The 19,490-nt window shown below is 37.6% G+C and overlaps 1 protein-coding gene across 5 annotated transcripts in view; it reads left to right on the top strand.

The window, feature by feature from the left end:
- Nucleotides 1-19,490, top strand: part of LOC145999917 (cyclin-dependent kinase-like 4) — a 145,401-nt gene that overhangs the window by 83,843 nt on the left and 42,068 nt on the right. For 4 of the 5 annotated variants that reach the window (XM_083137196.1, XM_083137199.1, XM_083137195.1 and 1 more), the window contains exon 2: nt 13,549-13,738. In XM_083137196.1, coding sequence (XP_082993322.1) covers nt 13,549-13,738 — 190 coding nt within the window. Of the gene's footprint in view, nt 1-837; nt 970-13,548; nt 13,739-19,490 lie in introns of those variants that run through there. The other variant, XM_083137197.1, reaches the window with a different exon arrangement.

The following is a 19,490-nucleotide window of genomic DNA, read 5'->3' as shown; positions in this document are numbered from 1 at the left end:
TTATTATTATTTTTAGTGCGTAGACGAGCCTTTGTGCTCAATTTTGTATTTGTTCTTTTTGTTTTTTCTTTATGTTTCTCTCTTTCTTCTTTGTTTGTTATTGTACAAACATTTAGTAGGTAGAATGTATTTAGAATGTATATGTATCCATCGGAGTTAGGTGGTAGAACAGCCGCAGGCTGAACCTCGCCCTTTAAATAAAGGAAAATTGAATTGAATTGAATTGAACCAGGGAGATCACCCCTTGCCCCCATCCCCTGCAGTGTAGCCATATCTCTTCGGATAGTAGTATAAATGTTGCCAGGGTGCCACTTATATTGACAGGAAGAGTGAATATTTGTTCAGTAATCACATAATTATTCCACACGCAAGATTAGGAAAGTTCACCACCTCTGGAATGTCACTACAGGGGATGATGCAAGGGACACTTACCCTCGAAACCCGTTGCTTCCCTCCGCCATTAAAATGGTGGTTTGAGTGTGCGTGCGTGTTGCATTACACACACGCGCGCCCTCCATTACCTCACATTCATCGGTTCGCTAGTCTACCGTATAATTTTCCACGCTTCATGGATCCGTCACAACTAAGAAATAACCAGTGTGACAGCTCCATGAATAACCGCGGATAAAAACTACGGAAACGAATGAATATCCTGCAAATCACTACCGCGACACACGTAAGCAATGTGGGTTGCATACCTAACCTCCCATCTCCCCACCGCGCACAGGATCGCGGGAAGTTCAAGATCTAATCGCGTTCGAATAATGATGAATCGAACTTCCAAGCGTCCACTACGCATGCGTGAGCCCAACTTTGTAAACTAGGTGAGGAAATGCACGCTTCAGTCGCGCCTTTGCCGTCAGCACGACAAGACATAATGTGCTACTCGAACCATGACGTCACAGTTTGTCCGCCGTACTTCTTTGTGTAGAAATCCAAGGACTGAGCTATGCCAATCAGTTTTAGAAGGTAAGCTCAAATATCACTTGCACTGCTAATAAGTGTAGGTTTAAAACGTAGGTGTATACATTAAGATTAAGGATGGGTATTGAATTTAGTTAGATTTTTAGGGGTAATTGTCAGTTTTGAACCTCACTTTATACATAGATGTATTGAGGAAAAATCTTATACTTTTTGAATTTGTTTATTGAGTTATCTTGTCAAAAACTGCTGATCCCCCCCCCCACCTCTCCCAGAAAAAAATAGGGTACTTTACAAAATACTTTTTTCTTTGGAAAGTTACCAACAACTTTTATTGAAGACAAGCAGGTTGTTTAGCAAGAAAATGTCGTGTTATGCGAAGAATAATTCTTAGCAACCAAGTTTCCAAAAATAATATTTTTGTAAAGTATTTTGCTATTTTTAAAGTGTGGGTGTTGTTTATCTTCTTCCTAAGGAGTAAAAAGAAAAATTCTCGCAAATGAAGAATGTTTTCCATGATATGTTCATTTGTGAGTGTCACAAAGTCTAAAAATAAATAAAAGGCAGTTAAAAATATAAGAACAATAATGCAAAATGAGGAAGGAAAATGATCATATTGATTATGTGAATGAAAATTTGAAAGGAATGCCGAGTTTATTTAAAAGTAAATGATAGAATAATCATAAAGAATTTCAATTCATACTTTCTTCTATATAAATTACATGTGTGTGTGTTCTTACAGGCACCAACAAGAAAATATTATAAAATAGAACCATTTCAGTGTAATAACACTGAAGGTGTGTACATTATTGGAAGTTACCAATATTCTACCGTTAAAATCTAACATACATCGCATCTTAGTTTACAAGAGCGAGACGCAAATGTTATTTATTTATATCTTACTGTCTTATTACTCATAAATATAGACTGATTATAATTTACAGTTGCCTTAACCATAAATATACTTTTAAAAACTGAATCATTAAATGTACATTAGTTAGGTTAACTATATAATGGCCGTTCATGTTTTAAAATGTCTGTTTTGTTTACTGTATTTGTGGGTGTTACGTCATCATTTCTTCAGACACATTTTTACAGTGTAACAATAACTCGGACTCTATTGTTTAACTAATTTTTCCCTTGCTCGTTGTCGAAGATGCGACTTTCTTGTAGGTGGAGAGGGGAGGGAAGAAGAAATACTCATCACATGGTACTGTTAATATAGAATTAAATTTTAAATCTACCTAACTTTTTTGCCTACCGGTTTCGTAGACAAAGTCATTTCTAACGCAGGACACCTTCTCCATACGTTTCTGTTTTCTCATTGAGTTGATTACAGCTCACCTGCAATCAGAAAACAATACTGCCAATGGTTTCAGACTTTATGGTCAACCTGTAGTAGTTCGTGTAAAGGAAAGGGGTGGTACCGAGGCTTGCAAACGAGGAAGTTATCTCGTTCTCGGTCTCGTATCGATAACAAAATGCAAGTCTCCTTCTCGTCTTGAACTCGAATCAAAAAACTTTATCTCATAACAAGTCTTAAAACAATAAACATATGGTTACTAAAACAAAATATGTATTTTTTCCTTGTATGTACGGTCACCGGCAATAAAAAAGGGACACCTAGATCCTGAAATACTTGCTTCCCTGCAATGCGTTATGCGTGTTGTCTAACTCTTAGGCGATAAGTGGATTTTAATAGCAAATTTTCAGTGCCAACTTCTACCAGCGGCGTAGAGTTAGGCAACACACATAACGCCTTACAGGGAAGCGATTATTTCAGGATCTAGGTGTACCATTTTTTTTTGCCGGTGACCGTACATACATTCCTCTTTTATATTTTTATGTAACGTATCGAGAGAACATACATTTATTTGTAGTTTGATTATGTTACTGCAAATATTACAAAGAAGCAGTTATAAATCGTTTAATTTGATGTAAATCGTTATTTAGCGTCGCTTTTGGCTATTTGCGACAATGGGGATGAATGATGATATTATGAAAGCGATAAAGAACACCCATGGCCGGGATTCGAACCTGGGATCACTGGCGTCGTAGCGGGCTGTGATAACCACTCTGCCACGGATGTCAGCAGTGCATCCAAAATATTACTTCAAAAAGCGTGTTTAAAGCTTGTAACAACCGTGAACTACAAGATGAATAAAATCCGCAAATTAAACAAAATATACAGTAAAACCTCGTTAATCCGGACTAATAGGGGGATAAGTTGACCCGTTTAACGGAAGTCCGGATTAACTTAAATAACCTAAAAGAACAGTAGAAAGTGTATTAAAACTCCGTTTATAGCAACAAAACATCGTTTATTATGGTGTATTTAAAGGGCATAGGCCTAAATACACTATACAGTACAGTACAAAGTCTGCGGGAAACAGAATTTCATCAGTGGTTGACTGCCTTTTTTGGGAAGTTCTCTTGTTGACTTCTAGCTACATTTAAAACCTTGCATTGCTTTTTTTTGGGGGGGGCTTTACCTGTCCGGATTAAGCCAAGTCCGGCTTATCGAGGTCCGGATTAACGAGGTTTTACTGTATATCAAATTTGATATGCCTCATTAAGTCGCTCGGCAAGGTATTTTTCATTCAAGCGCAATTTAACAGTCTCTCGTCTTCATTTCATATATTCCTGTCTCGTCTCTATTTTCATACAACGGTCTCGATACCATAACTGTGAAACACCATACACATATACTTTGAAACCTCTCTTCCAAACAAAAGTTCTGAGATCACGCAAATGATTATAAATGTACAAAGGATGTTTTCAAATTTGCACAATTAGCGTAAAAATTCAGAGTAATGTTCTAAATCGATCCGTGCATCACTGATTTCGTGCCTGGATGTGAGTGACGGGAATAAGCGGCGATATTTCATTTACGCCTTGTGCCCGGCGGGTGAAGACCTCCAACGCGAGGCTCGTAGCGTGCAGATTGACACAGCTGTGTGCCGCGTACGCTCCTGACTGCGCCGCTGAAGGCCCTGGATTCGAATCCTTGACATGGAGGAAGCCTTTTTCTACAGAATTGTTGCTTTTACTGTAAACCTCCGGTAAGTTGTCGGCAATTCACATGTCTTATTTTACTTCAGGCAACTTCTATAGGTTTTCCCAGAGAGCCGAAATTGTAAAAATATAATTCGCCGTGCTTAGTGTAAGACAAGTGAATAGACTGAGTTAAGGTTGAGTACTTGTGCAACACTCTAATTCCTGTATAGCCTAACGGTTAGCGCTCTCGCCCTTGGTGCGAGCGGTTCCGGGTTCGATTCTCGGTGGGAGCTCCAAAATATAGGTGCTGACCCGACTTCGTAAGGACGATTTGGGAGCTACTTGAACTGGACTCCGGTCTCGAATGCTGAAAAACAGCGGCGATGGGGCTCGATACGTTACTGAACGAAAATAATCTTGTCAGACATTGCCTTTCATAGAAGTGCTTGTGCCACTGATTTTTTATGGTCCATATCTGCTCCCTGAATAGGCGAGTGCATTGAATACAGAATCGTGGACTAGATATCCGACTCTGAAATCCTGGATCTGAAAACCGAATTCCGATTTCTGGATCTGATATCCGAATCTCGATGCGATATTCAGATCTTAAATTCTGATGACCGAATCCCGAAATCTAGATCTGATAACCGAATCCTGAATTCTGAATCTGATATCCTTATCCTGATGCGATATCCGAGTCTCAAATTCTGAATCTGACAACCGAAATCTGGATCTGATATCCGAATCCCGATGCGATGTCCAAATCTTAAATTCTGGATCTGATAACCGAATCCCGAAATCTGGATATGATATCCGAATCATGATGCGATATCCAAATCTTAACTCCTAGATTCGATAAATGTATCTCGAAATCTGGATTTGATATCCGAATCCTGATGATATATCCAAATCTTAAATCCTGAATTCGATAACCAAATCCCGAATTTTGAAACTGATTTCCGAATATGGAAAACAGAATATCCAAAAACAGAATATTCATTATCTGCATCCATTAGGATTCGCTAGCCAAATCTTCGTACCTGCCCATTCGTGGTTTCGTCAAGTTCGATCGTGCAGTAATAAAAAAAGCTATCTCTAATGAAAGCGCCATTTCTAGCTCAGATACTCTGAAATGGCTCTCCATTAGGCTGAGAGCGAAGAGCGATCTTGTGATTGTAAACGCACGTGAGATCAGGATGATACATAACACCCACGACTCCGGGCCAGGAAAGAGAAATCGATTTCTGAAGCACGCGAAACTATGAGAACGCGAATTTCAATACTCGGCGTTGGATCCCAGATATAAACGAAACGACTCGTTAATTCGTTAACAACTGCGCACGTGCTTGCCCCTCAACTACAGTAGTTCCAAAGCTTTACATAAAAAAATAACAACAAATTCGGAGGTGGATAAGCAACTATTAGAATCAAACATGGACTCTGTAGCGATCAATCCTGAAAGTTTATCCTGTAAGTATGCAACCCGACATCAAATGATAGACGTTGCCTCACTTACATATTAGTGCAAAATAATAAATATTAAGCTGGCAGTTTTAACATAAATATTTATTTCTGGCAGAGACGGCATGCGCCGGCTTTCAAAACAGTTTCTGTTAGAAAAAAGAAAGAACATCCCAATCCTGAAGAATCGGAGACGATTCTTGAATTCGAGAATCGAGCAATGATTTAGTACACACCTCGCGATCCGTATTTATTTTATTTTGATTTGCTTTATTTTACTTCGCTTTTTGTGCCACTTTTGGCTAATTTGCGAAGATGAAGATGAGTGATGACATGATGAAATTGATGAATGGACACTCACAAACATCCACGCCCAGGCCGGGATTCGAACCCGGAACCCCTAGCGTCGTAGCGCGATGTGGTAACCACTCCGCCACAGGGGCCGGCTCGCGATCTGTAAAAAGGGATTTGTGAACTATTGATAACCTTAAATTGAATATCTCAGCTCTTTATAAGAAAGAATCCGGAGTATCTGTCTCCCTTTGTCTTTTCTAAATGCGTTAAAGAAATAATAAATCAGCTTTATATTTTCCTTAAAATTAAGATGTATTTTGCTTTAGATGGTTTCACAAGTAAAGATTCATACTAGTTTTAGGTCTCCGAACATTTTTGCAACCTAAACTTCTCAAACATCTCTCCACAATAACACATATTTCGATTAGTTATAACAAGGAACCAAGAACATTGTAATACACAATTTTTTTTTATATAAAATATTTATTGGTTGAATACACAAATTAACCAACCTTCAGTTTGTGAAAATAACGACCATTCCATAACGACCACGAACAACAATAAAAAAGTGCAGATAATGTGAAGATCATCGTCCAGACTGCAACACACAGGTTGATACCTAACCACCAGTAATACGAATGCGTCATCTGCTTACATTGATTAATATAAAGTACATTAGTAAGGTCGTCACAGATTCCTGCTGTCCAGAAGCGAGTAACGAAAAATTGATTCTAGAATCGGATGACAGATTCTGGATTTGCGAGACTTGGGTAATTCGTATTCGAATTTGATCGAAAAAACCTGTAAAACACCAAATGTTTCAGAAACAAAGGACAACAATAACTAATTCATGAAAAGAAATTCAAACCCAACATATTCCGGTTTCATATCTTTTTCTATTTTGGTTATTTTGCTTTGTTTTTCTATCCATTTAGCTTAATAACGACGATAAGATTAAATGAAGATATGAAAGAGAGCTTACCTCATTTGCCTGGCATCGTCTATATTGTGTTGTTTAACATGTAGTCTAGAGTTTCCAAAATCTTGCAAGATAGTTAACGAATTGTCTGTTGCAGTGAAGTGCAAATCAATATTGCGCGGGAAAATACATTAAATCTACAAATGGACTTTAGAGCAAATATTACAGCTTGCAGCTGAATATACCTGAATGCTTTCTTTTTAAATGCATCTGGCTAGGGGTTTTGAACAAAAGAATCAATAATTGCATTATGATTGTATCATTCCATGCATGAAAAATGCATAAAGTATGATTTGTGCAGCTCTGTTACCTCCAACAGGAATAGAATTATTGGTCGACATCACTTGCCCAATTGTTGTGGCCTTGCATGACAGAATGGTCGATCCATAGGCTTATCGTCACCTTGGTCTAGCCTACATTTTTTCTTATTTTCCTCCGATCAATACAATTCCATATGGCATGCTCTTCACACGAGGACATTCCTGTGTATTTATTTTGGATGAGAGCCTTCTTTATGGACAAAGCTGTGACAATGACAATCTACAGAGTGAGTCAGGAAGGTGGTTACGCATTTGATCGCATGATGTGCTGACACTATGTCTATGAACTGACACTGAATTCAATATAATATAGGGGAACAAATAACAATTTAAAAACTTAATGGAAATAAGTAATTTTAACACTACTGAGGTTAAACGGTGACACAAATGTGGTGTGGCCACGCTCTGTGTCATGTTTTTTTTTTTTTTACAGTGTAGTTACTATTACACAGCTCTTGAGGTGGAAAATGTTAGCCTTGGGGATAGCTAGGGACAATGCTTCTATGGTTTATCATGGCTAGGGAAGGGTACTTTTGCGAAAATTTTGCTAGCTGGTGGATACCATTTCGAGCACTGCCATTACACGAAAAGAGATACTACATTACTCATTACCTCCAAAGAATGATAAAGGTCCAGCGAAATATACTTCCAACGAAACAAGTTCACATTACGGAAGAAAGATGCGTTTCAGACACAATACAACTGTAAATATAAATTTTGTACGCAAATTAGCAATCAAAATAGAACAGTGGCTTCGTGAAGAATAAAACAAAATAAGATTTAACACCTGGGCGTTACCGCACGCCCAGCTAACATACATGCAACAATGCAAATTATTCAAATATGATGTGAAATTAGTGCCACGGAAAATATAAGGTGCAGGATACTCTCATGACCTGCGCCTGGATTCTGAAATAATCACATCTGCAACGAGGCTAAAATTAATAACAACCGCATAATGCGAAAAATGGATCCATCTCATCTGATAACGCTTTTCATACATAATTCATAATGCTCTTGTCTACTCGCTCGTGCCTTTTCTCCACTCTACATCGGATCAGGTATCTTGATGGAAACTCCCCTGATGACGAGATAGGATGGTCTTACCTCGTTGGGGGTCTTGTGCAAAAATATCCTTCTTTCTGGGGTCTCCAGACGCTCAAGATGGACTGGCGAGATGACGCGAAAAGTACTGGATCACGCAAGGGTCATCACGTCATCTCGGACGTCATTCCAGCAGCGGTCGAGGCTGTTGATCGGATGATTATTCGCGCCGAAGGGCACGTGGCAAAAGAGCAAGGTGTTCTTGGATATCGTCACTATTTTTTCAAACGCAATCTTAATTACTTCAACCTGACGTGTGTGTGGAACACCTAAGCACTGAGTGATATCTGCAAGGTACTGGGGGAAAGGAGAGGGCACAGTAAACACGTAGAGTATATGGAAAACCCTACTATTCATAATGGCAGAGTTCGGAAGTAACAAGTAAGAGTTACTTTTTGAAATAAATAACCATAACTGGGTTACTCTTTCCAGATAACAAGAAATCAATAATGGTGAGCAGATTCTTTCGGGCACCGGTCGATAGCCCGAGAGAAAGCGTATTATTACTTTCAATAACAATCATTATTTTAGAATCCAAGGTCATTTATTGTTATTATGAAAAGATGTTCTATCTAATAATCATTCACAGAAGAAACGGATTAGTTCGAAATAGCAAAAGTGCAAAACACGTTAGGTTAGGCTTCTTTAGTAATTGTTTTGTGTACGGTGAACAATCGTTATCTGTAGCATCTTTAAACAAATAGGCTTCGTTCTTACAGCGGGCAATTGAATAGATATCTCTTTCGGTTTCCACGTTTTTGACTATCAAATTTAAAGCTACGTGACTTTTGGAACATCCTGTATTCTTGCACCAAATATCATCTAGCCGGAAGAACATTGCCTGATATAGTTCGATACATCCTCCTTCCGACCTTGACCTGTGCTGCTATTGGAGTGTTAAATATATAGGGAATGAAGCGTCTCAAACAGAATTTGTTTCCAACATTCAGCCCAAAGTAGATACTAATTACAGGAGACTGGATTTAATTATCTGAAACTAAGTTAACGAGTACGCATCAATACTTGAAAACTACTGCAACTTGATCGATATAGATCGTTATAACAGTTTCCATCTTCCCGATAACCATCAGAAAGTAATCCAAGGTTTCTTGTTTGGTCAAACATTGCAAGTCATTGTTTGTCGCTTAGTTAAATATTTGGATGCGAGAAATTATTTTTTAGTTCCTCCAAACAAACTTTGTGTGTACACATAAATACGTAGTAAACATTAAACACTAACGCACTTCAATCCGAGAAAATATGTGAACAATGCAAATATATACAACATAAACATTTCTTCCCTATACCCTCAAAATTAAGAAGACCAGAGACCAAATTCATGAATTCTGATTGCTATAGTTATCAGTAAGTCTAGGATTTTTATGACTTAGCATATTTTTTTTTGGTAAGGGTGATGTGTTCCCTAAATATATAGAAATTCATATTGTGAGGAAACTAATTGAATGAAGGTGCTTTTTAAGGGCATATTTTGGCATATTTGGCCATTTCTACGTGATAAAGCATATGGTGATGGATTTTCGGTCATATTCTGCATATTTTCGCTTTTCAAGAAATGTACAGTCATTTTCCAAGTGGATTCGTTCTCACTCCCATGTTCACTCGAGGATTTTTCTTTTTGGACTGCAGCAAAATCTTTTTCATTTTAAATTGAAAATTTATTGAAAGTATTCATTATGCATTTCAACTCATCAGGGCCCATAAAGTGAACTAAAAATAGTATGTATGTGAAAATATTTCAGCATAAGTTAGATATTGATGTTTGAAACAGTCTAGCTATAAGGGCATATTTTTCAAATTATAGTGCATATTTTGTAGAATTTTAGGTCATAAGAGCATATTTTATTTTGCATATTTTTGTGATTTTTAGGTCATAAAAATACTCGCCCTAGTTATCAGTATGCATTAACGCCATCAAAGACATTTTGGAAATTGGTTTTAAAAAAAATATATGTGATAAGTGGGTTTTAATAGCAAATTTTCAATGTCAACTTCTACCAACGCCGTAGAGTTAAGCAACACACAAAACGCCTTGCAGAAAAGAATCTAGGTGTTCCTTTTTATTGCTGGTGACTGTACAGTTAAGTCAAAAAGAATATTTTGAAGAAACTATCCTATAGTGTGTTAAGGATGAAAAGTCTCTAGCGGATGCTTGAACACGAATTTTATCATGCTCTTGTAGCTGGATATATTGTGAGAATTTTATATTATTCTTATCTCTATAGATGTCGCTATAGATTCATATGCTCTGACCGACATTTCTTCCTCGTTTTTTCCTCTTACACAACAACATGGGTTAAAAAAAAGTGTGCCAAGTAATATATCAAGTGTGACAAAAATGTCAGGACCCTTGTATAAGAGTAGTCTTGAATGTATCTCTGGCGAGAAACTTTTTCTCTTCTCTTCGATTGTTGTGGACTCGACCTTGCTAGATCGATAGATCGTTGTCGAGATCTCTAAGAAAGTATTAAGAATCGCCGGGAATTCTCCCACGCAGAATACAACAGAATCACGGGAATGCAGTATAAAAATTTGTAGCCGCCAATGATGGTTCGAGGAACTTCTGTCACGCAAAATCTATCATTCGCTACAACTTCTTCCTTCCCGCTTATTGCATTCTATTTTTTGCTCAAAGGACTGGCTGTTAGGTGTTACGTAGGTGGAGTTTGGGAGGCATTGCTCCTTCCACTAACATGAAAGTTCAGATTTGTTGAACAACCGTATATTTTTCTCGCACCGATTACTTTCATCTCATGGCGGCACGAGAGTGAATATAAAGTGGGTTCCATTTTGGTGTTTGAAGATTACAATTTCATTAGCAAATCATATTTCTTTCATTATTCTTGGAACGTCGGAAAATTAACGGTAAAAGTAACTGTTACTTTCGTTACTCGTTACCTGAAAACTGAGTTACCATGACTCATTTAAAAAAAGTAATTATTTTCCAACCACTGTAAGAACGAAGTTAACGTAAGCAAAGCCACGTGACTTCTGAGAATTAGTTCCTTTCCTATTGTTGGTTCCGGTGTTATATTGCTCATACAGCTCACAATATAAGGTCCCAATATAGAAGCCACGTGTATTTGTTTACATTGACCATGCATGGCGTTCCTCGTACCGTCCCTTCCGTCTAAGGATACCAGATCTTTATAAGAGAAATGTAGGACATGCTGTTCCGAAATGTAGGACATTAAGTTAAAATGTAGGACACAAAACATTCTCAATAAATAATACATATTTCTATAGAACACGTTAGAAAGTAATTAAAAATGACACTTTTCAGTTTTAAAAAATGAATTCTAAATGAATTTTTAAATGCAAAATTTCAAAACTTGCAATCATACTAAACAATGTACCTCTTACTACGTGATTTAAGTGGTACCTCTCAGAGGAGCCAATTTCTCTCAAAATTTCAGGTTTCGTCAAAATATATTTATGTGAGAGTGGACAGTCAAACTCTTTGAAATTATAAGGACCAGTACCAAGCATTTTAGAGACATTATGAAAAAAAATCATTTCTCTCGTGAGTATGTTGTGCTGATGGTAATGAAAGTACTCTCTCAACATTTGCATTATGACCTGTAATGACAAACAAATATTCAGCAATTACCGCAATTTGAAATGGTTCCAGAAGTTTCATCTTGGGGTAGTTTCTAGTTCAATAACAGGGTGTCTACTAAAACAACAAACCCAAATTCTTGACTTTTTCTGGACTTTTCTTGACTTTTCCCTGTTTTTGTTAACGTTAATTATTAATTAATAAAATAAATATTTATCTAATGAAAACCCCTACCAAAGGGCCACTTAAGATGAAAACTGAAACTGTATTTAAGAAGATAATTAGACCTGCTTTATCTATTAATGCATCCTCGACTGTTTTTGGCAGACTAGCGAGGCTTTGGTGTTTGGACTTACACCCAGTATAATCTTATGTGGGGCTTGTGTCGGTTGTTCCTATAATATGTTTGTGACTGTCCCTTCATCCATCTTATCTTGGCACCATTTACCTCATCTTCGCGATTAGCCAAAAGGACAGTAAAGTGAAATAAAATAAACTAAATCAACCAATCAATCTTGACCACAAGAATAATTTATTGCCTTTTTATTGACTTCTTGACCTACTTGTTGATTTCTGTACTTTTTCTTGACTTCCATGACTTTCTTGGCTGTGAGACACCCTGAATAACTTTGTTCTCTATGTCCCTGCTTTACAATCAAAATATTGAATAAGAATGGGAAACACCTTATTTCATCAGCATGGCATAGCAACATATTGCAAGACCCTGGGGGAAATTAGAATGCGAGGCCCCCATCCCTTTTTTACATTTGAAATCTCTCAATGTGAATCGATACAAAATCTTCTGGAATACCATCAGCAATTTTTCGTATGCGCCTGCTGCAGGAAGGAATGAAACAACGCAATCATTTTAATGCCGCACATTTGCTTCGTGGTAGTTGGAGGTGCTTTATTGTGCAAGGTCAAGGGAAAGAAGAAAATACAAGACAAAGAACTTTTTATTCAATAAAAGAATAAATGGGTAAAAATGTCCTAGCGAGTTATAATGAATTTTTGCGTAAATGTTTCACATGACATATACGGCAATAATTTTTACTTTTTTCGGGCCCCCTTAAGCTTAGGGCCCGCCTGCCTGTATGTTACTCCCCTGATTTGACGTATTCGTTCAAACTATAACATTAAACTAGAATTTAAAACTACATAAAAACAGAATGTTTATTGCCCACAAAAATTAGCATTTTCCAATTTTTTTCCCCCCACTTCTATTTATTATATTTATCGTATCAACCTCACCGCACGCCCTTCAGGCGCGAGGTCCTGGGCGGTCGTCCACTTTGCCCACACCTTGCCCACACCACTGTTCATCAGTATAAACCCCAAGGCATGAAATTCCACTCAGGCATTGAACAGTGACATCATCAGAAAGTGGTCCCAAAACTTTGTTCATTAATAGCTTCCGTTTTCTCGTTTGTTTTCTAGCAGGACAAACTTTTCTTTTCTTTTTGGGCAATGACAATCAAAATAAATTTCACTATTGAGTTTGGGAGCACAGTCCATAGACTTGTAACTTGCATGATTTTTTTTTGTTATGTATTTTCCTAATTAATATTATGTGATGCTCAAAATGTAGGACATTTATGATATTTTTCAAATTCCTCCCGGACGCTGGACACAAGGCTAAAATGTAGGACATGTCCGGGAAAATCCGGACGTCTGGTGACCCTACTTCCGTCGAGAAGAGGTCACTTTAACGAGGCTTCGAATTGGACACACCCGTCTCATACATGCATATTTTCTGCAAGCGTTGGACTCTCAAATGTGTCGTGTATGTAATGTTATTTTTAGTGTTCGGCACATTCTTATCGAATGTGCACATCAGCTTCCGAGCCCTATTAAATATAATTGTTAAAACATTATCTCTGTTTTGTATTACGCAGGTCCCGTGCCCCGTCCCGACTTATGGAGAGGTATGAGAAGCTGAGCAAGATAGGGGAAGGGTCCTACGGGATGGTGTTCAAGTGCCGCAACAGGGAGACCGGTCAGCTGGTGGCCATCAAGAAGTTCGTCGAGTCGGAGGACGACCCACTCATCCGCAAAATCGCCCTGAGGGAGATACGCATGCTCAAGGTGGGTTCCTTTACGTTCGCCAAATTTCGCATTTTATAGCTTTTTTCGCAATTAATTTTAGCAGCTGTCAAGTAAGGTAAAGATAAGGCAAAGTTTCGTGTTCATATAGCACCGTGCCATGAAGTAACATTTAGAGGATGTGGGGGTTATTCATTCTCATCTTCACGATTAGCCAAAATGGCATAAAAAGCGAAGTAAAATCAATCGAATCAATCAATATTATTAGATGTGTTTAAAACACTTTATAAGTAAATAGAATTATGAGAAAACACTTTTGTTCCGTGCTTCATATACATTGTTGTTGATATCAAGTCCAACCACATTGTTGTAATATTAATAATTATTCAAACAAATCAATGGCGATGCTTCTAAACGTTAGTATGTTATATGTGTTTTGTAACGAGCTTATTTTTATCTTGATGACGTTCTAGAAGTTGAAAATTCTTAAGGTTATTTCTTGATAGGACCTACCACCTTGATTGTTTAAATCATTTACTGCTGGTTATATTTCGTAACTGACATTGCATGCACTTTATTCTTCACACAACTCTTGAAAAATGTGCAATTGTGTCGAAACATTGAATAATAGAAAATATAGTCACTACAACTAAAACGTAATAGTTTTAGTTAGTTTTGTTTCATGGCTTTCAAGAAGAATTGAAATACGTAACTGTAATTATTTCAGAGTACTTTTCTTCTTACGGAAAACGGCGTAGCCACTATGGGGATAGAACGGGGCCTGGTACTCGAACTAAAGTTTAAGAGTAGGTTAACTATACTACAACTTAACGTCTACAAATGCAAATAGACACCTATCGCATAAATTGGTCATGCACGTTCTCTCTGTTTCAAGCAGGACGCGCTGACAAAGACAAAACACCTGAATTAAGGTGCAATTAGTTTTCCTGGAACGTACTCGAGAGGGAATTTTCATATGGCGTGACGTTAACGCAAAAATCGATCTTTCCGGATCAATTATTCAGACGGAGTTGAAGCAGGCTCGTCAAGTACAAATTCCCAAGTTCCTCCATCATTGCATATCGACAGGAGCCTTGCTAGGTGTATCACATAACAGTTGGTTACCACTGTTGCCAACTTGGTTCTACTTCGGCCTCCAAATCTGGCTCCTTTTGCACTGCTACTCAGTTCGCAATGTTACAAAAGTAGATATGGTATCGAGTCTGGGTCTCGCCTGGATTTAGAAACAAGCTTCTCGTTATCGTCTCGAAAAGTATTGTGTAAACAATATATACAATGTTTCGCAGCAATACTTTCACAGCGTATAGAGGACATTAAGACAAACAATTTTGCATACGTTCGACGTTTTGTTTCGATGCTACGAATCCTCGAAAAACTTAGGGAAGAGTCGGAGGATAGAAGCAAGTAAGCCAACTCTCGTCAAACTCCAGAAAAATGAAATTTAATTGAAAAATGGTACTGAACATGTAAACGAAAATGTAGAAAAACATAGGTTTTGGTGAATGGAAGTGTCAAGTGTATGAAACGATAGAAAACATATTGTAAAGTCCAGTAAAGCATCCACATGGCAGGAAATGACTAATGGATCGAGTTTGTTTGAGTCTTTAAGTGCATTTTATGCACAGAATTTTATGCATACAATTTTATACACCACGTTCTATACCCGGTGGAGGCGCATAGTAGTTGGGATCCACTTTAAACTATAAGGTCCAGTCCCGATTAGCTTTTCTCTGCATATTGTGGACTTCAAACAAGAACTCAAACAAAGAAACAAAATTATGACGAATTCGTAAATAGCCTATAGAATTTTAGGAGAGATTTAGCTGTTTTCCACCAATCCAGGTTGGCAACACTTCTGATTACTAGTGGAAAGCTGCAATTTGAGTCCTTGTTTGCCAATTCTTTGGCTGCAGATGTGGCATGAGTGGAATTCGCTAGACTGCAAAAAGAGAAACGCCCTCAGGATTAACACTCATTTATGCAATACGCTAGAACGTGCTGTCATGGCATTTTCTTACTGTTTATCTTCCCTTCCTTTAAAGAGGAAGACTTTCTTAGGCAAACTGGAAGCGTTTCTATTTTCTATGCGTCTATGCGATGTAATTTCCTTTTTGTAAGGTAGGGAATAGAAGAGATTAGAAGAGAAGAGGAGGGAAGGAAGATGAGAAGAGTTAAGGGAAGTGGAAAGGAGAGGAGAAAAGAGGATAGGAGAGGCGAGGAGAGAAGAGAAGAGAGAAGAATTGAAGAAACGCACTTTGAATTCCTTTTCTAATTTTCACCACTGTTTCCCAGTCGAGTCTGTGAAGATGAATGATAAAGATGAAATTGATGAAGAGCCACGAAAGAGACACTATGCGAAGATCGGTACTAGGGCACGGGAACTTCGGTGGTGAGATCGTGGGACAACCATTCATCCGAATCTGCCCTAATATGTACAGTCACGGACACTTCTGGGTTATAACAATTCCATTAACTTTCAATGGAATCGTTACAACCAGAAGTGTCCATGACTGTACATATATAAAACAGTACATATAGCATTATTGGATATATATTAGGCTAATCGGGACTGGAAATGGCATTTCAAGCAATATACAAAACAGTTTGCCTCCAAAGCAGGCTCCCTTGATTGCAAGGCGTTAGTGTTTGTTTGTACTGTTTCGTAGCAGGAGTGAGTTTGATGATGCTTATATCATCTGTTTTTGCTCCAGCTTTCCTTTAAAAAATACAACATGCGTAGTGTTTTTTTCCTGGAAATGCCGCTGTATATGTAATGTACGAGTCTGAAATATACAAACATAAAGATGATGTTTTGAGGCTTGGATAACTAATGCTTTACTATTACCAATACTGCATGTACCAATTTTATAGTTCTACATCCAGGAAGAAAATGTGTGCATACTGAAATAATAATAATAATTAAGAAATGGTGGAGAAATAGAATTGGAAGATACGCATGGTAAGAAAGACAGAAATGGGGTGATTTGTCACTTTTCCACTGCATTAGATTAATCGCGACGACAATCATGATTAATGGCGAAACATAAACAAGTACCCAACCCCCACACTTGAAATCATGAGTCGAGAATATGTCCCCCTACTAAGCAGCAAGACAGAAATGAATTGGAAAGAGTTATGCATGGCCTTGACCTTTATATTCCACCTACAATCTATCTTCGACCTCGTCCACAAACAAAAACTATGACTACGTATGTTACACACTTCTCTCCCTGACAGAGCACCTAACCCACTGCTTTCAGGTCACGAACATCGTCCCAAGAGAAATCATTGAAACTGTACCCAATTTCATGAGTAGTTGACGTACTTGTTGAGGACAAAACGTTACGTTTGCAAACTTTTTCCACTTTATTTACCTTTTTTATATGCACGAGAAGTGAAGTGAATCATAAAGTCTAGGGTTTTACTGGACAGAAGCGGATTTACCAATGCGAATCGGTAATTACTAAATGATACTTGGTTCAAAGATGAAATGAACTTTTTTTTATATTTTCTTCAGATACATTGGTAATAATATTTTGGCAACTCAGTACTTCAGCTATTTACACCAGCTAAGTGACATGGGAGGCAAGACCTTTAATCTTCAATGCGGCAAGTTTGAAAATCGCGCGCTTGAAAAGTTTTGTCCTGAGAGGCTATGGACGTCGAAAGGATCCCGTTCGCTAAATGTTAATAAGCCCTTCTAAATTAGTTATTTCATGCAATGGTTTATGGATTTGGAATTAGGATAAGGAAATGTGTGTTCGGAATTCTGATAACGAATTCAGGGACGTCGGAACATATTTTGGAGTGGGGGCTTATTATATTGTATTGTTATATTTATATATTTATTACATAAATAATAAATATATGGTTATTGACGTATATCCACAGCGGCGAAGCCTCATAAGGGCCAGAGGCCTGTATTATGGACTATTTTATTGCTTATAATTTCATTAAACGGCGAGAAAACTAGCATATTATGTCTTACGTTAATTACCTCAAATTTCCATCCCTGCCTGACACTAGATCTTTGCATGCAGTAAGGCATGTTGGCAGTGACGGCGCTAGCCTGAAATAAGTGGGGGGCTACAGATTTCGGAGTGAAATTCTTGGCTGGCTAACTTATACCGGCTAAAAGGTATTTGCTTAGTACTTTACTACGGTATAATTTTACCAGTGACACATTTTACAGATTCCAGGCACGAATCTTTTATGACAAATAAAATGCAACAATTATATTGCTTTCTTTTCCTAAGCCATTATTGAACGGAATAATATCACAGACTTAATATTCACATAAACAATACAAAATACGCCATAAAAACTACAATTATTAACTCGTTGGATGTACGTATAAATACTACACGTAACACTATTTCTATGTAAGGAGTTTGAGTAGCTACTTTTTTGCTAAAACGAGAAAATGAACCACAGCAACAAACTACAATAGTATAGCCTACGTCTGTTTTCATGAGCAGCTACAACCTTGTTTAAATCCAAAGATTTTGCAATCTCTTTCCCAAATGACAAAATAGATAGAGCACTCAACCTCTCCTTACCAATTCGATTACAGACGTAACACTTTCATTGCCGCAAGTAGCCGTTAAAGGAGGTATGGACATTTCAATAACACAAAGCTTATAAAGTTCGTAAAAGGCGATTTTGAATATTTCAACTATTGCAAGTAGCTGCTTAAGGGTCTTTATTTTTAGTTCTTTTCTGCCTCATAGTGTGCCATAACTTTAAACTGGCCAATTCACAACAGTAGGGATCGGCGATAGATTGTAGCTTTCCGTGCTTCAGGAAAGCGGCACTAACTTAATAAAGTAGGCATCAAATAAACAATATCACCCTTCAATAGAAAGAGTATTAGTGATAGCGTTTTCTGTGCTAACTAAATAACTCTCTAGCCTTCTTAAACCCGAAGGTTTATAATCCTTCCATCTGTTCCTATCCTGGGCAAGATCAATCCAATCTTTTCCATCCTTACCGACATGATTAAATATGTTACGTCTTCTTGTTCAACGACTGCAATTCAGAACTTAGACCTAAAAATGAGGAGGATGCGAGAAATACCGTCCACTCTCAAGGAACAAACATATTTTTACTACAAATTCAGCTCTATTAGGAGGCAAATACATTGACATAAAAGTAACTAATATAATTGCAACTCTTTCGCTGGGCATTTTGATCAGTGAAAATAATTGCTGAAGATTATAATTTAATTTCAGAATGACTTAAGCATAAATACTGATTAGAATTGGATCAATAGTTTTAGATGTGCTTCAAAGATTGATTCTCCAGCACGGAATCAAATTTGGCTACTATGACGGTACTGCAGAAATTATTTTCTAACCTCACAAATGATAATTATTTATCATGTAGAACTAGGACTGCGAGCAAGAAAATTGCCCAAGCGTGCTGATTTTAGCACCGTTTTGCAATAATTGGTTGACTGGATTTTGTATTAAGGTTCACTATATGCACAGAGGCTAATCTGGACGAGAGCTATAGATTAGCTCGAACCCGGTACACCTTGATATCAAGGCAGCAGTTTTATCGGGGCTGGGAGCCCAATTTTGATATTTCCAATTCTTGTCATTTAAGAATGAGGTAGTTTGTGTGCTCTTTAATTCTTTAACATCGTATTTCTCCCTCTCGAATATTTGCAGCGATAAGGATAGATGAAAGGAAACCAATGTGAGAACATCACTAACACTCATGCAATTGTCGGTATTCGAATGAGGAACTAATAGACAGAAAAGAAGCATGG

The sequence above is a fragment of the Lepisma saccharinum genome, chromosome 16, assembly GCF_977018435.1.
Source record: "Lepisma saccharinum chromosome 16, izLepSacc3.1, whole genome shotgun sequence".
In the NCBI taxonomy this organism is placed as follows: Eukaryota; Metazoa; Arthropoda; class Insecta; order Zygentoma; family Lepismatidae; genus Lepisma; species Lepisma saccharinum.
The sequence above is the reverse complement of the archived record's forward strand: the minus strand, read 5'-3'. Positions and strand labels throughout refer to the sequence as shown.